Consider the following 20661-nt stretch of genomic DNA (forward strand, 5'->3'; position numbering starts at 1 on the left):
TAGATAACACTTTTCAAATGTACTAGGTTATTATTTCAATGTCTTAATTATATATATTATATAATATATATACAGTGATTCCTCGCCACTTCACGCTTCAGCTTGTGCGGCTTTACTCTTTCGCAGATTTTTATAAGATATTAATTTGAAAAATAATTTGTGGATCTTCGCTTTTTCGCAGTTTTTTTTGCGTCATTCGATCGGTGGAAAAAAATATATTTTATGAATTTGTACGTGAAAAAATCCCAAAATGTATACAAATATATATATATTGATGAATCTGCGTGCATAGCAGTCAGTGCGTGCGGGAAAGAAAAAAAGCTAGAGTATCGATCTTTTTACACGAGTATTGTTCAATATCAATACCAGCGTTGGTATCGATATCGATATTATCGATATTTGGATCGATCCGCCCACCTCTATTATATAGGTGTTCGTAAGAGTTAAAAGTTTTTATCTTGTGCGATATTCATGCATTGGCTTGTTTGAGCTGATGTTATTATAACTGCAATAAAAGAAGCAATTTTTCTTGCTTCTTCAAAAAATCTTGCACAATGCTTTGATAAAACCAGCATGTAACATTTTAATGCTGGTTTTATATCAGAAATTAATAAAAGAAACAGTTCTTAATTGTGCTTACTTTATTTTTCTAAGGCAATCGGTTTCCTAAATTTCCTAAACAGGACTTTTTTTTTTATAAAGTTACATAAACTGGTAATATAAGTAGCACCACTTATAAATGACAAGTTAGCGTTACTATGCTATTTAGTCTGTACAACTCAACTAAACTGAGTAAATACAACTGTTTGGTACATTTAAGTAGTAGTAGACATTAAGTAAACATAACTTGAAAATAACAGTTATATTTACTTAACTTTTTAAGTGCAACCGGTTTCCTCAATTTTTTTAAGTAAGATCAACTTATCACATTTTACAGTGTGTAAGCAAAGCTTTAAGAATCGTTCCCACACAGCAGAGCAGTGTGTTTCTACAGGGTCTTGTTCTGCTGTGTGGTAACAATTCTTAAAGCTTCCTGGACTGACAGACAAACATTAAAGATCACAATGGCCACAAGAATTTTATACCAACTTTATATGTCAGATTTTACAGTAACATTGGAGAACTTTTTATCTGCAGAGATAAAGCTTACAGTTCTGCAAATAAAAATAGTCAACAAAGTAATGTACACACCTGTTCACATACAACCAGAATATCCATTGGTGTATATCACCTTATCAACAGTTTTACCAATACAAAGATTTTTGTATGTCTTTTGACTTTATTTCCTCCGTCACGGGGCAATCACACCTCTTTCTGGTGTCACTTCCAGTGGTGCAGGGGGAATAAACACAGTCGTGTCGTGGTGAGAGCGGCTGTGTCTGGACCCATGGCGCCCCCTGGCTCGAGACGGTGGTAGGACTGCTGCTCCGCGGGCATCCCCAGCTCGAGGCCAAACGTGTGGTGAAGCCAGTTGTCTCCTGCATGGCGGACTGCAGGCTGTCACGTCGGCGTTTCTGTTCCTGAGTGCTGAGTGGTTGTGTACTGACACCGGAGGAGCACAAATGCTAAAGTCACAGTGGCCAAAACCCGTTTGTATACTCGTACACGGACGTAGTTTTGGGGGGGGACGGGGGGGACATGTCCCCCCCACTTTTTCAAAAGCCGGTTTTGGTCCCCCCCAGTTTTTACAGTTAAAACCAAATATTTAAGTAGCGACGAAGTCATGTCCCCCCCACTTTTTAACGGTTAAAAAAACAATATCCAAATAGCGACAAATCTAGCACTAGGATCATGCAGCTCCGAGCTCCCCCCCCCCCCCCCCCCGCTCAACAATTTTTGTTCACAGCGCTCAACAATTTTCATTCAACCCCCCCCCCCCCCCCGCTCAACAGTTCGCCACCCCAGGTTGTGTCCCCCCCACTTATGAAATCAAAACTACGTCCATGTACTCGTATAATAAATGAAGCGCACACACAAGTTTGATTTGCTATTTTCAGTGTAGTGCTTGCGTCCAAGATCCTGGCCAAGTGTTGAGAATCTATTAACATTTTTCGTTATCAGACGCTTGGCTGCATACACCCCCATTACACATTTTCTCTCGCATGCGCCCTAAACAGGCTATGACCCAGTGTGAAATTATTTGCTTTAGTTCCCGTAATAAATCAACAAATTTTCTTATACATGCATCTAACATGTATTACTTCAGTATTCCGATAGATGTCATCTTACGACCATTTAAAAACGAAACGGAACGGCAACGATGTCAAGAAAGGTTTCTGTCTCTCATGGGTCCTGAAATTCACATTTACCTCTCAGTCATTGATATAAGTGTCTTGTAAAGTATTTCAGAGTGATTATTCCTTATCCCTTCCGCTATAGATGACTACATACACGAGACCTTCTCTAATACATGATGCTTTATCCAACTGTTTCCGCTACTGTTTTATGAAACGTTTTAATCAAACATTACATTTACACCAAATCCCCTCCGCATATTCATACCCGTTACTGAGATGTCACTGGTCAAGGAGCAACTGGGAGGAGTGTGGCTTAGAAAATTAGCACACTTGTAGAGTTGTGCATTTTGGGGCACTTTTTTATCTGAAGCAGTAGCCTAAAGGCAAATTAAAGTTTACTAAATAAAACTGTCCCTAATGCTCTGCGACATTAATAAATAACACTCTCGAAACTGCTAAGAGAATAAGAATGGAAGCCCTCGGATTACATATATTGGAGGCAAAATGACATATGTATTCCGTCAATACATGGCGTGACTTATAAAAGACGGATGTGTGTGTTCCCCGTCAGTGGTATAGAGGGCACAGCGACGCGTGGACCGTGCCAGCGCGCACATTTAACAAAGGGAACGCTGCTGACCCATGAAACAGCACCTTATTCAAGAAAACTCACTTCAGCCTTTAGAAGACTCGCGCAAAGGGAAAAACATGCTTTTGTATTAACTGCAAAAGTCATTCCACCGTACAAACGGAAAAAGTACATCCACAGGAGACTTGCGGGTAGTTCAATACCCGAAACTCTGAACGTCAGGGGGAAAACAAGAAATCACACAACTTAAGAAAATTCAGATGAGGCTTGAGACCGCTAAAATGGACCTGTTCAAGAGATTATGGTCGGCACGAAAACTGATTCTGGTTGTCATGATCCCGCTGTCGCTGTTGCCTCTGCCCCTCATCCACCCGAGCAGCGTGAGTACTTAATTCACAACGTTTTGCCCACGCGTACAGACATAGTTTCGTGCGTTTTTACGCATTGGTGTTCTTTGGCAAATCCTGTTTTGCGCTCATTCGTAACATTTTAGATGCGTTTACTAAATAAACTAATGTTCCAATTGATGCTATTTTTTAATAATTCTGGGTAATTATGGATGATTGTCCTGATTATGCAATTATTTAACGATAATAAATAATAATTTAAGTAATATCTCCGGAAGGCCACGCACAAAGAACCTAAAACCGTATACTATCATTCATTAATTAGACAGACTTAAATCTTTGGTTGTGAAGTTGTATGGATCGTATAGGTTTCATTATATCTACAACAGAACAGCGACCTCTCACCAATTTGGAAAGTGTCCAAATTTGGTGGATTGAAGAGACAGACCTCGCGCATTTCGTGTCATCACAGTGCGCCCCCTGGATTCTTCTCCACATTTCTTTTTTTAATGCTTCTGGAGAGAACTGTTTGTTTGAAAGACCAGCAGTTTGTACAGATGTTGTTTGTTTATAGAGTGTTTTGAGGATTCAGTCTGAGTCCAACACACTCAGTACCTGCTGATATGTAATTGTACATCACTCCTGAGTTCTCAAACAATCATGAACACCTCAGAACACTGTGTACAGTCATATGTGCAATTGATTTGATGAAATAATAATTTTCTTGTTCTTATATCATTATTTGAACATGCAGTTAGAGAGCTTTGCACATGTTGTGACAGCCACAACTACACCATTCAGCAGAACTGATTACACATTTTATGATAATCAGACACTGACGTCTGATCATGTCTGAAAGCTGTATTCAATCTGTTACACCAGAGGTAGCTAATCATCTCTGAAAAGGATGTGTGGTTGCAGGTTTTAGTTCCAGCCACACCATTTAACTTATCAACTACTTAAAGACAGAGAGAGGCTGATTAAACCCGTGGAATCAGGTGTGGCCCTGTGTGGTTGGAGGGAACCCCACGGCTGCTCTGACCCTGTAGATAAGACAGGATACGTTTGCTTTTCATCATCAGGAAATGTGACTGTCATCAAAAAACAGGAGATTAGATACTTGCTCACTGTTAATGGGATTATCACTGCCTTTAATCAAGAGTTCAATGGTCAGAAATAATGATGTCATCTGTGACTAAAAGCTATGTTCTAAGTCTGACTACTACTCACTGTGGAGAATGTAGTTGTTGTGCAAGAATGCACTATTGTGTATTCATGCTACAGCAAAAAAAACAACAACAAAAACAACTGAAACCCTGACACTCAACACATAGTTGACACAACGCATGTTTTAACAACTAATGTTGTTAGGGCTACACTGAGAAATGATCATGAGATGCTGAGGTGAGATGATCCATTTGGTCTGGATCCCACAGCTTCTCCTGCTCCGATTCAGCTCTCTCAGAGCCCAGGTCCCTAACAGAAGTCCTGCAGGTCCAATTCCTTGAGCAACAAAGAGATTAGAGAAGAAACAGCGTGTACTGGCCTGCAGCTTAATCTGCCAGCTATGCACATTACCGCCTTCATCTGTAAGCCGGGCACAGCCAGCAGGAGCGTGAAGCTGCCGGGCACAGCCAGCAGGAGCGTGAAGCTGGCGGGCGTGGGGGGGCGGTGGGTGGGGGGACACACACACCCCATGTGTAGAGACCCCATGTGTGTCCACCAGCCATGTCCACTGGTAGAGAGACCCCATGTGTGTCCACCAGCCATGTCCACTGGTAGAGAGACCTCACATGTGTCCACTAGCCATGGTAGAAGTGGCCCAGCTTAGAGGTGGTACACCTGAAGCGGGGAGACCAGGTCCATTTCATAGTAGATTCACTGCTTTCTTAACAGTGCTTGACTGCACTTACTGCAGTGCTGTCTAAGTGGAGAGTGTGCTAGTGGGTATTAATTCAGCTTGGCAGCTTTCAGATTGTTCTAAAACCTGTTTAATACATCAGCAATAATCGCGTGATTAACTTGCTTCCTGTCCTGGCACCATAGTTCTATAACCATGACACTGGGGAAGGTGGTGAATAGTTTTATGTAGATGCACAAAGACTCAGTTCCTTGGCCTTCAGCACAGAACAGATGAGATTGGCTTAGAAATGTGTTCTTGTGTTCACAGCAGCATTCCAAAGTGAAGCTGTAGACCAACCCAGAAATTTAAGCCTCGTAAATGAAACTGATGACGTTAATGAGAAATAAAAGCAGAGTGCTGGGCACGACCATGCCAGCTTCACAGATCCGTGCATCATAAGGATGTGCTGTTAGTGCAACATCTTGACTTTCCATTTATATCATCTTTCAAGGTATCCAACATGTGGGAATCCATAGACTTTATTAGGTATTGTGAGGCATCATCATTTATATGTGCTGAGAGTCCTGACGTCCTGAATGGTTGTAGTGCGTGTCTCACTGTAGGAGTCTTCCTGCGCTTATGTGCTGATCGTCACGGCTGTCTACTGGGTGTCGGAGGCAGTGCCTCTGGGAGCCGCTGCACTGGTGCCCGCCTTCCTGTACCCAATGTTTGGGGTCCTCAAGTCCAGTGAGGTGAGACAGCTCTTCTTCTTAAAACATTGAACTGGGAGGTGAGACAGATCAAAGGCCTAATGCTATATTCAAATCCAGTGGCGCAAAAAGGGGGTATGCAGCGTATGCGACGCATGGGGTGCTGCACTAGAGGGGGCGCCAAATTGATGCCAGAAAATTATTTGCCGAGTTGGTGGGGTGGGGGGTGGAGTGTGGGGGGCACCGATAGTATGTTTGCATACACCTCAGAAAGTATGTAGTTGCAACCCTGTTCACATCATGTGGTCATGTGGTCGTGTTTTCCCCATTGACGACAGAGTGGACATGTTGCATATTAGAATGAGCCGTTGTCATGTTTCTCTGAAATGCAGTGGTTTGAATAGCTAAAACGTTCTGCTGTGATTTTTAATAACCTCTATTATGATATCAGAACTCTATTGATAATATAGTTATAATAATAGACATAAACTCTAACAATTATAAATAAATACAAATTCTGCTTGCTTTGTAACCTTTGTATACCAGGATAGAAATGGCAGAAATATTCACTTTAATATACAAAAACTAGTCAGCATCATGACATCCTGCTTCAAAAAACATAAAATAATAATTCCATAATTAGACAATAATTATTTTGAAGCCAGCAAATTGAATAAAACCTAATTCACATTTACATTATTATCATGGAAACACTGGAATCATTTACATTATTATCATGGAAACACTGGAATTCAACAACTGTATTAAACTGTACACATGAAATCATGGTGTCCTAATAATGAAATAATGGTGTCCCAATTAATCTCTATTTTTTTTAAGTAGATTTTTTCACAAACTATTGTTTGGAATGTGTATCATGAAAGTAAGACAGAGAGAGAGAAATAGTGAGAGTTGTGATTGTCCATGTGTGTGTGAGGAGGTTTGATATGTGTGTGTCCATGTGTGTGTGTGTGAGGAGGTTTGATGTGTGTGTGTGTGTGTGTGTGTGAGGAGGTCTAATGTGTGTGTGTGTGTGTGTGTGAGGAGGTTTGATGTATGTGCGTGTGTGTGTGTGTGTGTGTGTGTATGTGAGGTTTGATGTGTGTGAGGAGGTTTGATGTGTGTGTGTGCGTAAGGAGGTTTGATGTGTGTGTGTGTGTGAGGAGGTCTAATGTGTGTGTGTGTGTGTGTGTGTGTGTGTGTGTGTGTGTGTGTGTGTGTGTGTGTGTGTGTGTGTGTGTGTGTGAGGGGGTTTGATGTATGTGTGTGAGGAGGTTTGATGTGTGTGTGTGAGGAGGTTTGATGTGTGTGTGTGAGGAGGTCTAATGTGTGTGTGTGTGTGTGTGTGTATGTGAGGAGGTTTGATGTGTGTGTGTGAGGAGGTCTAATGTGTGTGCGTGTGTGAGGAGTTCTAATGTGTGTGTGTGTGTGTGTGTGAGGAGGTTTGATGTATGTGTGTGAGGAGGTTTGATGTGTGTGTGTGAGGAGGTCTAATGTGTGTGTGTGTGTGAGGAGGTTTGATGTGTGTGTGTGTGAGGAGGTTTGATGTGTGTGTCAGGAGGTCTAATGTGTGTGTGTTTGTGAAGAGTTCTAATGTGTGTGTGTGTGTGTGTGTGAGGAGGTTTGATGTATGTGTGTGAGGAGGTTTGATGTGTGTGTGTGAGGAGGTTTGATGTGTGTGTGTGTGTGTGTGTGTGTGTGTGTGTGAGGAGGTTTGATGTGTGTGTGTGAGGAGGTTTGATGTGTGTGTGTGTGTGTGTGTGTGAGGAGGTTTGATGTGTGTGCGAGTATGTGTGTGTGTGTGAGGAGGTTTGATGTGTGTGTGTGTGTGTGTGTGTGTGTGTGTATGTGAGGAGGTTTGATGTGTGTGTGTGTGTGTGTGTATATGTGTGTGAGGAGGTTTGATGTGTGTGTGTGAGGAGGTTTGATGTGTGTGGGTGAGGAGGTCTAATGTGTGTGTGTGTGTGAGGAGGTTTGATGTGTGTGTGTGTGAGGAGGTTTGATGTGTGTGTGTGCGTGAGGAGGTTTGATGTGTGTGTCAGGAGGTCTAATGTGTGTGTGTGTGTGTGTGTGTGAGGAGTTCTAATATGTGTGTGTGTGTGTGAGGAGGTTTGATGTGTGTGTGTGAGGAGGTTTGATGTGTGTGTGTGTGTGTGAGGAGGTTTTATGTGTGTGTGTGCGTGAGGTTTGATGTGTGTGTGTCAGGAGGTCTAATGTGTGTGTGTGTGTGTGTGTGTGTGTGTGTGTGTGTGTGTGTGTGTGTGTGTGTGTGTGTGTGTGTGTGTGAGGAGGTTTGATGTGTGTGCGAGTATGTGTGTGTGTGTGAGGAGGTTTGATGTGTGTGTGTGTGTGTGTGAGGAGGTTTGATGTGTGTGTGTGTGTATATGTGTGTGAGGAGGTTTGATGTGTGTGTGTGAGGAGGTTTGATGTGTGTGTGTGAGGAGGTCTGATGTATGTGTGTGTGTGTGAGGAGGTTTGATGTGTGTGTGTGAGGAGGTCTGATTAGCTTGTGTAACTGTCCTCCAGTTGTGCTCTCTTGACCTTCTGTCTCATTCTCAGCTGCAGCCCTCCAAGAAACTGCTGAGTACATCTGTGTCCCTACAGAAAGCGGGAGGGAGCCTCTTTTTATGGGTCATATTCATATTTTGTAGAAATAATTAAACAGTGTATTCAGCATTCTCATTAGAATAATAATAACAATAATGAGAAGAATCTCCCCCTCTTGGAAAGGCCAAAAAGCAAGAAATAATAAATTTCCTGAGAGAGATATAGTAACTGTTTGGAAGGAGTTTCCTTGGAAACACTTATTTCTGGAAGCTCAGTAAGTGGTCTTGTGAAGATTCTGTTGCCCCATCTTGGTGTTTTATGCTGAATCAATCACTTCAGCCTCTGGAATGCTAGGCTAGGCCAGACTAAGCAGGTTTATTTGTACAGATCCTTTCATACAGAATAGCAGAGTTCCAAATGTTTTACACAACGGAAACAAGAATTACATGATGTCTATTGGCTCTGGTCTCTATAACCCCAGAAAGGCCTTTTCAAAAGAGTTAACGTAAAATAAAACTGGACATGCCAAATGTAAAAAAAAATGTAATAAGAGACCAAAATCAAAACTGAAATAGAACACAATTTTTACTTATTATAAAAAAACATTTTCATATGATTCATTATTATTGTTGCTGTTGTTGTTATTTCAGTAGGTAACTAGCTAGGTAACATTATTGTCTTAAAATAACTTTGTTTCATAAAATAAAATATATTGTATAAAAACTTTAGTAATAGCAAATGCATCTCAAAATAGTCATGGAAATGCCTATAATATTTTCGTTTAGGAAACTGAGGTGTTTGCAGGGTTATGTTCATAACTTTATGGGATTAAATCCTTCAAACAAAACTGACAAAGCTAGTGTGTTATCTTAAACCTGTCAAATCATGTTTTGTAAGTACAAGCTTTTTTTTTTTTACACGTCCATCACTTTATTCTCTGGTCTTAATGCCACATTAAAACTGCTGCATGTCTTCTTTCAAATCTTTTCTTTTGTTTCTATTTTTTTCTTTCTCTCATCACTTTACATGCTGGGCTTGTTGATTTAGAACTCGGCCTCCCCGTGAAAGACACAGGAAGTGCTTCATGTGCGGATGGAGGCATTTGTGTCATGTGGCATGTTCCTGTGTTTGGTGGATTAGAAACTTTAGGGTCCAGGTGATAGTGATGCATCTTTTTCTGTTGGTGATAAAGCAGCTGTGGTGTGGGTGTGTGTGTGTGTTTGTGGGTGTGTGGGTGCTCATCAGGTGGCCGCTGAGTACTTTAAGGACACCACGCTGCTGTTGATGGGAGTGATCTGCTTGGCCGCTTCTATAGAGAAGTGGAACCTGCACAAACGCATCGCCCTCCGCATGGTCATGGTCGCAGGGGCCAAACCGGGAATGTATGCTGACCTCACACATGCACACCAACAGTGACCATATCAGTCCTGCACTACATCACATTGCCAGGGTCTGACTAGGGTCTTGTTTTCTCAGTCAGCTATTTCATATCTGGCCTTAAGTCATTTACATTGTAATCAATTCTGCAACCGGTGAGATGAAGAGGTCTGATGTAATCAGATACAGTGTCTTAGGCAGAATGTATTATTCCTACACACACAAACATACGAACATTTATCTATATGATGGTGCTGGGTGGATGTTGTCTAGGTTGGTGTTTGGCTTCATGGGCTGTACAGTGTTCCTGTCCATGTGGCTGAGTAACACCTCCACCACTGCCATGGTGATGCCCATCGCAGAAGCTGTGTTACAGCAGCTCATCTACACGGGAATCGCCGACTCCCACGACGACTCTGACACCGTGGACACGCAAGACGATGAAAGCGGTACCATGAATCCCCTCCACATACAGTCAGTTTAGAGTCACTGTTCAGTGTTGTGCAGTGATGGGTAGTACTGTGCAGTGTTGTCATACTGTGCAGTGTTGTGTGTACTACTGTGCAGTGTTGTGTACTACTGTGCAGTGTTGTGTACTACTGTGCAGTGTTGTTAACATGCTGTCAGCACTTTGATCTACTTGGGTATCACGTTTTTACAGGTAAAGAGGAGACTGTGGGAAAGAACCAGTTTGAACTATACAACAAAGATGGGTGTGTGTTCAACCACAACATCATTCATTCAGTACAGCTCAGTCTCCTTCGACAAGCTAATTTACTGAACTTTGTCAAATTGATTTTTATTTATTTCTACAGTTGCAATACACAAGAGTGCAGCATTGTGGTTCAGGTAAGACATGATACCATCAGAGCATTGATGAATCATCAGCTATGACAGAGCCATGACATGATGGAAGTGATCCACTCCCCATCCATGACATGATGGAAGTGACCCTCTCCCCATCCATGACATGATGGAAGTGATCCACACCCCATCTATGACATGATGGAAGTGATCCACACCCCATCCATGACATGACGGAAGTGATCCACACCCCATCTATGACATGATGGAAGTGACTCACACCCCATCTATGACATGATGGAAGTGACCCACACCCCATCTATGACATGATGGAAGTGATCCACACCCCATCTATGACATGATGGAAATGATCCACACCCCATCCATGACATGATGGAAGTGATCCACACCCCATCTATGACATGATGGAAGTGATCCACACCCCATCTATGACATGATGGAAGTGATCCACACCCCATCTATGACATGATGGAAGTGACCCACACCCCATCTATGACATGATGGAAGTGATCCACACCCCATCTATGACATGATGGAAGTGATCCACACCCCATCTATGACATGATGGAAATGATCCACACCCCATCCATGACATGATGGAAGTGATCCTCTCCCCATCCATGACATGATGGAAGTGATCCACACCCCATCTATGACATGATGGAAGTGATCCACACCCCATCTATGACATGATGGAAGTGACTCACACCCCATCTATGACATGATGGAAGTGACCCACACCCCATCTATGACATGATGGAAGTGATCCACACCCCATCTATGACATGATGGAAGTGATCCACACCCCATCTATGACATGATGGAAATGATCCACACCCCATCCATGACATGATGGAAGTGATCCTCTCCCCATCCATGACATGATGGAAGTGATCCACACCCCATCTATGACATGATGGAAGTGATCCACACCCCATCTATGACATGATGGAAGTGATCCACACCCCATCCATGACATGATGGAAGTGATCCACACCCCATCTATGACATGATGGAAGTGATCCACACCCCATCTATGACATGATGGAAGTGATCCACACCCCATCTATGACATGATGGAAGTGATCCACACCCCATCTATGACATGATGGAAGTGATCCACACCCCATCCATGACATGATGGAAGTGATCCACACCCCATCTATGACATGATGGAAGTGATCCACACCCCATCCATGACATGATGGAAGTGATCCACACCCCATCTATGACATGATGGAAGTGATCCACACCCCATCCATGACATGATGGAAGTGATCCACACCCCATCCATGACATGATGGAAGTGATCCACACCCCATCCATGACATGATGGAAGTGATCCACACCCCATCTATGACATGATGGAAGTGATCCACACCCCATCTATGACATGATGGAAGTGATCCACACCCCATCTATGACATGATGGAAGTGACCCACACCCCATCTATGACATGATGGAAGTGATCCACACCCCATCTATGACATGATGGAAGTGATCCACACCCCATCTATGACATGATGGAAATGATCCACACCCCATCCATGACATGATGGAAGTGATCCTCTCCCCATCCATGACATGATGGAAGTGATCCACACCCCATCTATGACATGATGGAAGTGATCCACACCCCATCTATGACATGATGGAAGTGACTCACACCCCATCTATGACATGATGGAAGTGACCCACACCCCATCTATGACATGATGGAAGTGATCCACACCCCATCTATGACATGATGGAAGTGATCCACACCCCATCTATGACATGATGGAAATGATCCACACCCCATCCATGACATGATGGAAGTGATCCTCTCCCCATCCATGACATGATGGAAGTGATCCACACCCCATCTATGACATGATGGAAGTGATCCACACCCCATCTATGACATGATGGAAGTGATCCACACCCCATCCATGACATGATGGAAGTGATCCACACCCCATCTATGACATGATGGAAGTGATCCACACCCCATCTATGACATGATGGAAGTGATCCACACCCCATCTATGACATGATGGAAGTGATCCACACCCCATCTATGACATGATGGAAGTGATCCACACCCCATCCATGACATGATGGAAGTGATCCACACCCCATCTATGACATGATGGAAGTGATCCACACCCCATCCATGACATGATGGAAGTGATCCACACCCCATCTATGACATGATGGAAGTGATCCACACCCCATCCATGACATGATGGAAGTGATCCACACCCCATCCATGACATGATGGAAGTGATCCACACCCCATCCATGACATGATGGAAGTGATCCACACCCCATCTATGACATGATGGAAGTGATCCTCTCCCCATCTATGACATGATGGAAGTGATCCACACCCCATCTATGACACAATGGAAGTGATCCACACCCCATCCATGAAAGGATGGAAGTGATCCACTCCCCATCCATGACCCATTCTCCATTTTCTTTTCTCTATCCCACAGGAAGCCAATGGATGTGGAGTGACGCCAGGTCAGGGTCCAGATATCCAGAAGGAGACGAACGGGTATTTACCTGAGGTGAGAAGATCGTCCGAGCTCTCAAACGAGCTGCACGTTTTCGACCCTGCTCATCTGATTATTTCCACTCTGCAGACTGCAGTTGACATTCCGATGCCAAAGAAACCCAAAAGAGACTCAGTGTATCCCACCAAGAAGGACCACATGATCTGCAAGTGTCTCTCTCTCAGCATCACCTATGCAGCTACCATCGGGGGCCTCATCACCATCACGGGCACCTCCACCAATCTCATCTTTGCAGAGCAGTTCAACAAGTAAGCTCCTCCCCTTATGACATCACAACACGGTTGCTGCGATTTGTTGGTCTGTTCTGGATTTATTTAGGCTGGGTTTTGTTTATAAGATTGTAGATTGTAATAATTGTTAACAATGTTTACTAATGATTAATAATGTTTTACAAGGGTCAGTAATGGTTAAAATGTTTAATAATGGTTCATAATGTTTAACAATGGTTAAAAATTAGAGCCTTTCTGATTGTTGGAGTTCTTGTAAACAGGACCTTGTACCATGAAGACTACAACACAAAGCTGAGTTTGTTATGGTGGGACTAAAACTAGGCCAGGATTGTTTGAAAGGAGATAATGATAAGTGTGTTGAATCAGTGAACTCTTAGAAAGTACAGAGGTTGTAAAGTATATGTATGTAAAGTACAGAGGTTGTAAAGTGTACGTATGTAAATACTCCAGCTCTGCTCCAACTCTCTTCCAGTCGCTACCCAGAGGCTAAGGTCATCAACTTTGGCACCTGGTTCATCTTCAGTCTGCCTATCGCTCTCATTATGCTGGTGCTCACGTGGACGTGGCTACACTTCCTCTTCCTGGGGTGCAAGTAAGAGTAACTAAGATCTAGCAAAGATTTAACTTCTTTGGCAATTTTTCACAGTGGATTTCTTTTCACTCACCATAACAAGCTCCTTAGGCTCAGGTTACTAAATCAAAACTGCAACCTCCAAGCACTGTTTCCTGAAAAGCTGTTTCTTTGGAGAGATGTTTGTTTGTCCAGTGATGAAATGATTCATGTGTTTATCTGGAGGTGTGATGTGCTTAGTTTCAGAGAAACTTGTTCTTGGAGCAAGAAACGCAAAAGCAAACGTGAGCTTCTCTCTGAGAAACGTATCCAGGAGGAGTACCAGAGGCTCGGCCCCATCAGGTAAACCCCCCCGTGGAGAGGTTCCAGCTGCAAGGCTATAAAATAGGTTTTACAGTTCTGCCTCTGAAGTGCTTCATGGTCTGCCTTTCCAAACAGCTATCCTGAAGTCGTGACGGGTCTGTTTTTCATTCTGATGACCTTACTGTGGTTCACAAGGGAACCTGGATTCGTTCCTGGCTGGACATCCCTGTTTGAGAAGTGTGTGAAGATCGTTTCTCTCATAACGTGATTTCTGTCCGGTTCTGCGTAATTTGGGCCTCTGTTCTCAACACTGAAATTAACTGTGTCCCGCCTTGCAGGAAGGGCTACAGGACGGACGCCACCATCTCCGTGCTGCTTGGCTTCCTCCTCTTCCTCATCCCCGCACGCAAACCCTGGCCATCCGCAGACCCCGGTCAGGGCAAAGGTCAGAGCCCGTGACTTCTGACCCAGAGCTCCTATACACTCCTCTTCCATAGGCTGTCATCATGGTCAGGGCCCCCATGGGTGTGTGTGTGTGATGGTTCCCCTCTCTGGCAGGGCTTGGTAAGACGTCTTTCCCTCTTCTTCTGATTCAGGGGAGAGTGACGATGAGGACAAAGACCCCTTGGCACCCATGATCACCTGGAAAGACTTCCTGAGGCTGATGCCGTGGGAGATCGTCATTCTGGTTGGGGGGGGTTACGCTCTGGCAGCAGGGTGCAAGGTAGGTCCACCACCCCCACCAGCAAGCGCCAGAGACAGTGATGGATGCAGCAATGAGCCCGTGTGCTGGTCACGGCCCCAGTCAGCGCTGCCTTCTGCTTCCTCCGCACAGGTGTCGGGTCTCTCTGTGTGGATTGGCCGTCAGCTGGAACCAATGAGTGGGCTTCCTCCGTGGGCCGTCACGCTGCTCGCCTGCCTGCTGGTTTCTGCCGTCACCGAGTTCGCCAGCAATCCAGCTACTCTCACCGTGTTCCTCCCCATCATCTCCACACTGGTGAGAACAGAGACCCTCCCCCTGCACACAGTCACCCTACAACAAAGGAGGATGTTCAGTGGCAGTTTGCCCTCGTGAAGCGTCTCCACAGACCTAAAAGGTCCTTTGTTCCCAGAGCCATCCGGCTCTATTACTACAACTTACAGGAACAGACAGCGAAAGCCGTGGACTGAGGGCCCTACATGTATAATGTTCCTATATATAGCCATTCATGTGAAAGTATGTTGCTTTATATAGTCATGTCTATGTTGACCCATCTCAACTTATGTGCAATACTTACCATTTAATACATAAGCTGTAAGTGGTACCAGTACTGTAACTGAAATGGCACCTCCCTGCACTTTACTACTTATTCATCTTGTACACAATCCACCCCGTCATTACAGACCACTCTGTAGTTCTGCTATATATGAAAAACTGAGATTATTGCATTCATTCAATATATTGTCAATTCTCTATAAGGTGTATTGACTTGATGTATAATGCTACTGAGACTTTAATCAATCAATTAAGTATCCATCTATCTGTCTATGCCATTGCCATGGTGATGTGATGCTCTGTTAATAGTGGAAACCTATATATTTGAGAGCATACCTTATCTCATACACATAAACCTCAAACTTCACCTGATATGACATGTTAAACCAGGCTGTCTTGTGAGTAAAAGCTACAAGATTTTTACACAGACATGAAAATAGACGTGAAACATGAAATGAAAACATTAGCATGTGACACTCTGTCTGTCCGGCCTGTGATGTGACCTTTGATCTGTCTTGTCGTTGCAGTCAGAGACACTGCAGATAAATCCCCTGCACACGCTCATCCCAGCCACCATGTGCGTGTCCTTCGGAGTCATGCTGCCCGTGGGCAACCCACCCAACGCCATCGTGTTCAGCTACGGACACCTGCAGATCAGCGACATGGTGAGACAGCAGCCAAAGCACCAGCTGTGCTGGGACAGACGGGTTATCAGAGCTCCTCCTGACACAAACGCATTATACACCTGCTGGCATGTCCAAACCAACATGGTTACAATATCAGTACTATGACAGATGCAGCGCTGCACCTTCTGCAAAATCCTGACCTCACTTGTGTCTCCGTCACTTTGCAGGTTAAGGCTGGTTTTGGGGTGAATTTGATTGGAGTTCTGGTGGTCATGCTGGCCATAACTACATGGGGCGTTCCCCTGTTCCAACTGACCGAGTTCCCTGCCTGGGCAGTAGTGAGAAATGTTACAGGCAGCTTGTAGCCACAACGGGGACACAGCACATTTCTCAAGGGTGCATACAGCATTTTTTTAACCTGACAATGACATGAAGGACACTTTGAGTGGAAGAGGTACACAGAGAACGCAAATCACTTCCAATAAAAAAAAACTATACTATTTACAATAAACACAAAGAAATAAGAAAGCAGCAATCTGATGTTTTTGCACCCAAATTAATTTCAAATATCTGTACAGCAGCAGATTTAGTTCCAGCTGTTGTGCAGATGTGGTGAGTATGTTTACCCATCTTCAGGGAGACTGTAGAGGTGGATTATCAATATGCTTTAACAAGTGGAAGAAGATAGAACCCTGGCTGTTATACTGTCTGTCACCTCACCATGTTCTCTTTTCTGTGATCCACACAGTGAACATTTATAAAAAGGACACAAGTCAGTGTAAAAACACCAAACTCATTGTCTTGCAGTGTCAGTGAAATTACTACCAAGTGATTACCAACTTACTACCAAGCATGTAAAAATATTTCATTTATTTGCAACAAATCAATGTTCCACTGAACATCAGAATATAAAATAACAAATGTTTTTGTTTTTTATAACAAAAACATACCACACAAGCAGCAGTTGTGATCACTATGTTAATTATATTTCTAATAGCTTTGCACTGAAATAAGATTAGGTGGGGGTCCCCCAACTGCATGTTATGGCTTAATATTTAAATAAGATTGTAATTTCTAAGCATATCACATATTCATAAACATGAGTCAGGAAGACGGTCACGGTTGGTTTTGCAAAGGGATACGGGGATAAAGTCCATCTACAGTTTTGTTGCTCCTGCGGCCGGTTCAAACCCTTTATTCTCCAGCTTCTCCTTGTACTTCAGGAAGTCTCTTCTCTTGTTGAAGTACTTCACCTGTCGTATGGAAGACTACGTCACCACACTGTAAGCTTATGTAGTGCAACTGCCAATTGCCATAATAAGAATAATAATAAAACAAGCAAATTCACCAGAGACACTCCTGTTGGAAACACCACACAGGCCGTCTATCTGAACACTTACCCACTGAGCAGGGCAATTCGCTTCGAACAGTTTTCTGTAGGCCTCGCAAGCAGTGCTGTGGTCTTGGTGGTTCTGGTGGTCCAGGTGGTCCAGGCACGTCCACAGCGCGTCCCTGGCGCCCCAGCAAGCGCGCCGCTGCTCGGAGTTCGGGGCGCTCATCACCGGGCCGCGCAACCCCACGGTTCTGTACTAAGGTTCGCTGTGAGCTACGACAGCCCGTTTTCTACGGGTTGCAAAGGACGGATCAGGCAAATACACAACTGAACAGGTCCGACTACAGCCGTCGTGTCGCGCATGCGCGCTTTACTGCGTTTCTCCAGCAGACAGAAGGTACAAACGCGTGGCTAACAGCGGTCGCAAAAGCAAAGAGATCTTACCTATACGCATTACGTTAAAGGACGTAAGCGACGTGGTGTCTCCAACTGTAGCTACAATTTTCGAGCAGACAGCGTTTGACAACCTTGTGCAAAATCACTCTACTTTCACACAGCAGCCAAGGACGCAACTGCAGCTCGGTGTCTTTGCGTCGCAGCTTTATGACGTAAAAATAAAACACTGGAAACGGTAACTTTGCTGACGACCACTAGATGGCGCACATACAATTAAAATAAAAAAACGTCTTTATTGCTCTTAAATGTACAATAAATCGCATATAATTGCGAATCTGTATGACCTTTTACGTTTCTAGTGTTGCAGTTAAAAAACACTGAGTCTGACTTACTCTTAAATAAAACAGTGAAAAAATAGGCCTACTTGTCTTTCGCGCAGTCACTGATATTACTCCAAATGTCACAGGACGAGAACTTATCGGTTTTACTTTGTGTCATACTCCGTGTTGAAATCCACCCACTGAGACTTTTAAGTTCCGGAGCCAAAGATCCTGATTTGTTGCGACACAATGAGGTTTCGCAAACATATAGTTTGGTTAATATATGCAAAACCTCAAACACTTTGGTTAACATGTAAACCTTGTACACTTTGGTTAACATGTGTAAACCTTGTAAAATTTGGTAAACATGTAAACCTTGTACACTTTGTCCAAATAGATTTGGCATTTCCATGTTTGTCATCTGTTTTCCTCAAGCATGTAAAATCTTTCTGCAACGTGGTGATATTTCTGAAGAATATTTCTCCTGTTTGTTCTGTGTATCTCTCTCTCTCTCTCTCTCTCTCTCTCACACACACACACACACACACAAACACACACACACACACACGCACACACACACACACACAAACACACACACACACACACACACGCTTGCCTAAGTTGAGTCTGAATATTTGTAGTCTTTCTTTACTATTTTGTAGAATTAACATGAATTAACTATTAACTCTTACACAAATTAGTGCCATTATCTACATTAACACATAACACCTCAAATAAAGCCTGCTACTTTGTGTGTGTGTGTGTGTGTGTGTGTGTGTGTGTGTGTGTGTGTGTGTGTGTGTGTGTGTGTGTGTGTTTGTGTGTGTGAGAGAGTGATTGAGAAAGAGAGGTGACCAGTGTCGTCCAGAAGAAGATGGGTTCACCCATTGAGTTTTGGTTCTTCTCAAGGTTTCTTCTTCATGCTCAGGGAGTTTTTCCTCGCCACTGCCGTGCTGGGCTTGCTCACTGGGGGCTTGGACTTGGGCACTTGTAAAGCTGCTTTGTGACACCAACTGTTGTAAAAATCACTATATAAATACATTTTGGTTGATTGATTGAGAAAGAGAGAGATTGTTATGTGCTAAAGAAACTGATTGACTAAAACGCCTTATTGTGAGTGTGACTGCAGATTCATTACATATTACCATGTTTTGATATATGACAATTTTGCTGTTGTAAAGTAATGTAATGTAAAGTAATGCATAATGTAATCCAGTTAGGAATGTTGTTTTTAATAATGGGGTGTTGCTGAACAGCCAGTGTAGATAAACAGTGTACATGAATAGTGTACATGAACAGTGTACATCAAGAATGTAGATATTCAGTGTAGATAAACAATGGACGTGAACAGTGTAGGTAAGCAGTGTAGATAAACAGTGTGTTCTGGCTTTTCAATCCCCCCCACACCTGCTATAAGCCAATCCAACAGACGTTGATTTTGATCAAGCAGCTGACATTAATTTGGACTAAACCTAACACACCTCCACTGTGTAGGTCATAGAGTCATAGTCATCAGACACCCTCGCTGGTGAAGGTTAGACTCTTTCACTTGCAAAAATGAAACCCAAAACGCTGAGATGTTTGAGCGTGGATGGTCCACTCTGACTGATACAGCTTGTTCTTTCTGTCTCTGTCTTTGTCTCTGTCTGTCTGTCTCTCTCTCTCTCTCTCTCTCTCACACACACACACACACACACACACACACACACACACACACACACACACACACACACACACACACACACACACACACACACACACACACACTCTCTCTCTCTCTCTCTCTCTCTCTCTCTCTCTCTTTCTTTCTAAAGCTTCAGATGCTTATCTTAAGTAAATGTGCAGGTGTGGTGGGTCTCCTCAGTGAGATGATCATATCATCCTCTTCCTCTTTACTGTGTCTCTACTTTCAATGATCTCCAGAGTAAGAGGAGACCATCGCCGTGTGTCCCCTCCTCCCGCGGTGATGGAGGCCCGTGTGCGTCTGGAACGGCTCATTTTCACTCCAGTGGCTCTTAGCTTACCGAGAGGCACATCTCCCACTACATCTGGCCTTCGTGTGGATTTCCTCAATGGGTCATTGTTGTTTCGTTCTAGTGTTCTAGTTTTTAGTGCCAGCACTGTATTCACTTGATGATATAAGACGTCCTGGGAACCGACGGTAATGTACTTTGGTCCACTACTGACACAGGACCGGTTCCTTTTCTTTAGCTCAAGGCCGTTTACGAGAGGGCGAGGACAATCGGAAGTGAAACTTTGTTAATAGAGTAATATGGGGTCTCAGAAACATTTAGAGTTATCATTAGAGGAATGTTTAGCTTACAACTCTGTAATGACGCAGTATTCGGAGCGCACGCGTATAATGGCCTTTCTGGCGGCGCAAAATAAACCCCATCGAACTCTTGTAGAGAAAATGTGCTCCAGCAAGTGAAGTAGAGATACTGAATAAATTAGAGATAATCTCCGTTAAATTATGTAAATTTATGCGAAAGGATAGCAACAGGGAGCGCCAGAGCAGCGTGTTTGTGCGCACTTTCGCTAAAACGCAGGACGGAACCATGGAAGTATGTGAGTGCACTTTCAACTGCGC

The 20661-nt window shown here is 43.6% G+C and overlaps 2 protein-coding genes across 2 annotated transcripts; one reads left to right on the forward strand and one right to left on the reverse strand.

Annotated features, from left to right (window-relative positions):
* Positions 1-2762: 2762 nt before the first annotated feature.
* slc13a4 (solute carrier family 13 member 4) lies at positions 2763-16877 on the forward strand. The gene is made up of 16 exons (XM_077005509.1): positions 2763-3206; positions 5640-5768; positions 9519-9655; positions 9924-10099; positions 10312-10363; positions 10466-10499; positions 12957-13031; positions 13107-13285; positions 13740-13859; positions 14079-14180; positions 14277-14378; positions 14480-14586; positions 14738-14865; positions 14977-15138; positions 15924-16061; positions 16250-16877. Exons 1-16 carry the CDS (start codon positions 3087-3089, stop codon positions 16385-16387), a joined length of 1899 nt encoding a protein of 632 aa, XP_076861624.1. The 5' UTR covers positions 2763-3086; the 3' UTR covers positions 16388-16877.
* Positions 16878-17966, reverse strand: coa6 (cytochrome c oxidase assembly factor 6). Its single transcript, XM_077005510.1, has 3 exons — positions 17800-17966; positions 17423-17645; positions 16878-17275 (listed from the first exon to the last, which is right to left on the reverse strand). The coding sequence occupies exons 2-3, from the start codon at positions 17579-17581 to the stop codon at positions 17180-17182; spliced, it is 255 nt and encodes an 84-aa protein (XP_076861625.1). The 5' UTR covers positions 17582-17645; positions 17800-17966; the 3' UTR covers positions 16878-17179.
* Positions 17967-20661: the final 2695 nt, after the last annotated feature.

The sequence above is a fragment of the Brachyhypopomus gauderio genome, chromosome 5 (genome assembly GCF_052324685.1).
Source record: "Brachyhypopomus gauderio isolate BG-103 chromosome 5, BGAUD_0.2, whole genome shotgun sequence".
NCBI classification, from domain to species: Eukaryota; Metazoa; Chordata; class Actinopteri; order Gymnotiformes; family Hypopomidae; genus Brachyhypopomus; species Brachyhypopomus gauderio.

Coding starts and splice junctions, on each gene's coding strand:
- slc13a4 (XM_077005509.1), top strand. CDS start 3,087: ATGAGGCTTGAGACCGCTAAAATGGACCTGTTCAAGAGATTATGGTCG. Junction 3,207..5,639: donor CCCTCATCCACCCGAGCAGC/GTGAGTACTTAA, acceptor GTCTCACTGTAG/GAGTCTTCCTGCGCTTATGT. Junction 10,364..10,465: donor GAACTATACAACAAAGATGG/GTGTGTGTTCAA, acceptor TTATTTCTACAG/TTGCAATACACAAGAGTGCA.
- coa6 (XM_077005510.1), bottom strand. CDS start 17,581: ATGAGCGCCCCGAACTCCGAGCAGCGGCGCGCTTGCTGGGGCGCCAGG. Junction 17,276..17,422: donor CGAATTGCCCTGCTCAGTGG/GTAAGTGTTCAG, acceptor TCCATACGACAG/GTGAAGTACTTCAACAAGAG.